At 43.6% G+C, this 2,118-nt stretch overlaps 1 protein-coding gene across 3 annotated transcripts in view; it reads left to right on the top strand.

The window, feature by feature from the left end:
• TMEM67 (transmembrane protein 67) overlaps window positions 1–2,118 on the top strand; it is a 46,801-nt gene that overhangs the window by 36,605 nt on the left and 8,078 nt on the right. For 2 of the 3 annotated variants that reach the window (XM_025199435.1, XM_025199433.1), the window contains exon 20: window positions 518–657. In XM_025199435.1, coding sequence (XP_025055220.1) covers window positions 518–657 — 140 coding nt within the window. The remainder of the gene's footprint in view (window positions 1–517; window positions 658–2,118) is intronic. The other variant, XM_025199434.1, reaches the window with a different exon arrangement.

The raw sequence follows: 2,118 nt of genomic DNA, 5'->3' as shown, positions 1-2,118 counted from the left end.
GGCGGGGGGGGGCAGCCATTGGGGGGGACTGGGGGAGCAGGCAGGGCAGCAATCCGGGTGGGGGGGGCTGGGGGAGTGGGCAGGGGATGGGGCCAGCGGGGGTCCCCCCATGGTCCCCTCCCCACTCCTCCAGCTCCCCTCACTGCCTACCTCCCGGCACAGAACCCCGGTCCAGCTCCCGGAAGCTGGCACACTGCCTGCCCTGCACAGGCAGGCAGTATGCTTCAGCACTGGGGCAAGGGCCAGCCGTAGAGACACTCTGGCTAGCTGCCAGAGCAGCTCTGTGGAGGACCTGAACCTCCATTGCCTCAGGCCTGCCCTGCTTTTCTTTGCCTGGGATATTTTTTGACCCCTGGCCAGGGGTCTAATTTGGCCCCCATACTGCAAATTTGCAGCTTGGGGAATTTTTTTTTATGGTCCAGCATATGTCTCTTGTAGCATCACAATCACATGCTCTCATCTGGAAGCACCTTCAAAGTATAAAAATCTAAAGTTTTACTCTATTTTTAATTTTTAGGTGAAGGTGGCATTAGAAGTGCTACTGCACCTGTGAGCATCTGGAGGACATATTTTATAGCCAATGAATGGAATGAAATTCAGACTGTGAGGAAAATAAATCCACTCTTTCAAGTACTTGCAGTTCTTTTCTTTTTGGAGGTATTTTTTAAATATTTATATTCTTTCCATAACATGAAGGTCATTTGTTGATGTTAGCAACCCCAGAGAAGTGATGGATGACTTTCAAACATTCATTTGAAAAAGATGACCTGGTAGAAGAACCCACTATTTTGGTATGGGCCATTGTATACCTTACCACTTGTATCACTGAAATATTCCATTATGGGAACTTGTTTAAAAAAGACCCCCCTTAATTATTTTACAGATTGAAATCTCATTCATTGGTAAAATGTTCTTGAATGGATTAAGGGAGTCATGAACTCTAGCTACCTAATACTGTATGCGATAACAGCATTTTTATTTTGTCTTTCAGCTCTTTCTGTTTGCATTCAATTATTCAGTAATCTACAAAGCTATTTCTAGTGCTCTCCTTATCCAAGAATAGTCTCCTTCATTGCCCATATTAAATTGGAGCAGTAGCTATCAAGCAATCTTTGTGAACTGGGAAGTGAAATTACTTGGTCATTTTTATTTTTGACATCCCTGTATAAAGGAAGTTGTGAAGAAAAAGGCATTATGGGAGGTGGACCCCAAGCACCCACATTCCAGTCAGTGTGACATCAACTTCCTGTAATGTGTTGTTTCTAAACCCACTGGTTCCCTGGTTTCAGAAGGTGCCACAGGATTCAGTGGGATGCTATCTATGAAGTACCTTGCTTTCAGCTGGTAGTGAGGCATTGTAGTGCCAGCGTAAACACAGTAGTGTGTGCATGATTTGGCAACTCGGTACTGTTGGCTGCTCTTGGCCAGAAGAACTTTCTCATGTAAATATAAACATAGGACACTTATCTTACAATTACTAGAGTGAAGAATGTGTTGTTTAATGTAATATTTTGGTTTCCATGTTGTAATGTTTCCCATTCCTTCTGTTTAATTTAGCATTTTTTGCTGTTTTCTCTGGAGTATTTCCACTTTTCACTATAGCATGTGTCTAAAGATAGGAAAGGACTAATTTAGGTACCTGGTGGCAATGCTATTCATTGCCACAAGGGAAGTCTGGGTTCGGTTTCCTGTCCCATACTCCTTTACCCATGGTCTGTAGCAGGGAGAACATTACGTACAATCCCTGACCCAGGAAGGGGAGTACTACTTTATCGCTCAAAATTTGACCTTTCAAGTAAGAAGTCTTGCTAGGAGGTTTGTCTAGTCCTCCACCATGGTTAACGGAATGTAAATGGAAAAGACCAAGTTTTGAGGCCATTGAACAGGCAGCATTTGGAGAAGCATTGGGAGCACAAACAAAACAGAAGCAAAAAAAAGTCCTGTTCAGCCCTTGTATGTTCAGTTCTGGGTTGAATCGTATTCAGTGCAGAACCTTGGGAGAATGTAGTTGGTTCATATGAACAGGTCTCTACAGAACACAAATCTTGAGTTTTTCTCAAAGACTTATAATTTGGGCAAATTTTCTTGGGGATGGCAAAATCCCTGGCCCAAAGAGCA

This window comes from Alligator sinensis, unplaced genomic scaffold, assembly GCF_000455745.1.
Source record: "Alligator sinensis unplaced genomic scaffold, ASM45574v1 scaffold273_1, whole genome shotgun sequence".
Taxonomy (NCBI): domain Eukaryota; kingdom Metazoa; phylum Chordata; order Crocodylia; family Alligatoridae; genus Alligator; species Alligator sinensis.
This window is presented reverse-complemented; position numbering and strand designations above follow the sequence as displayed.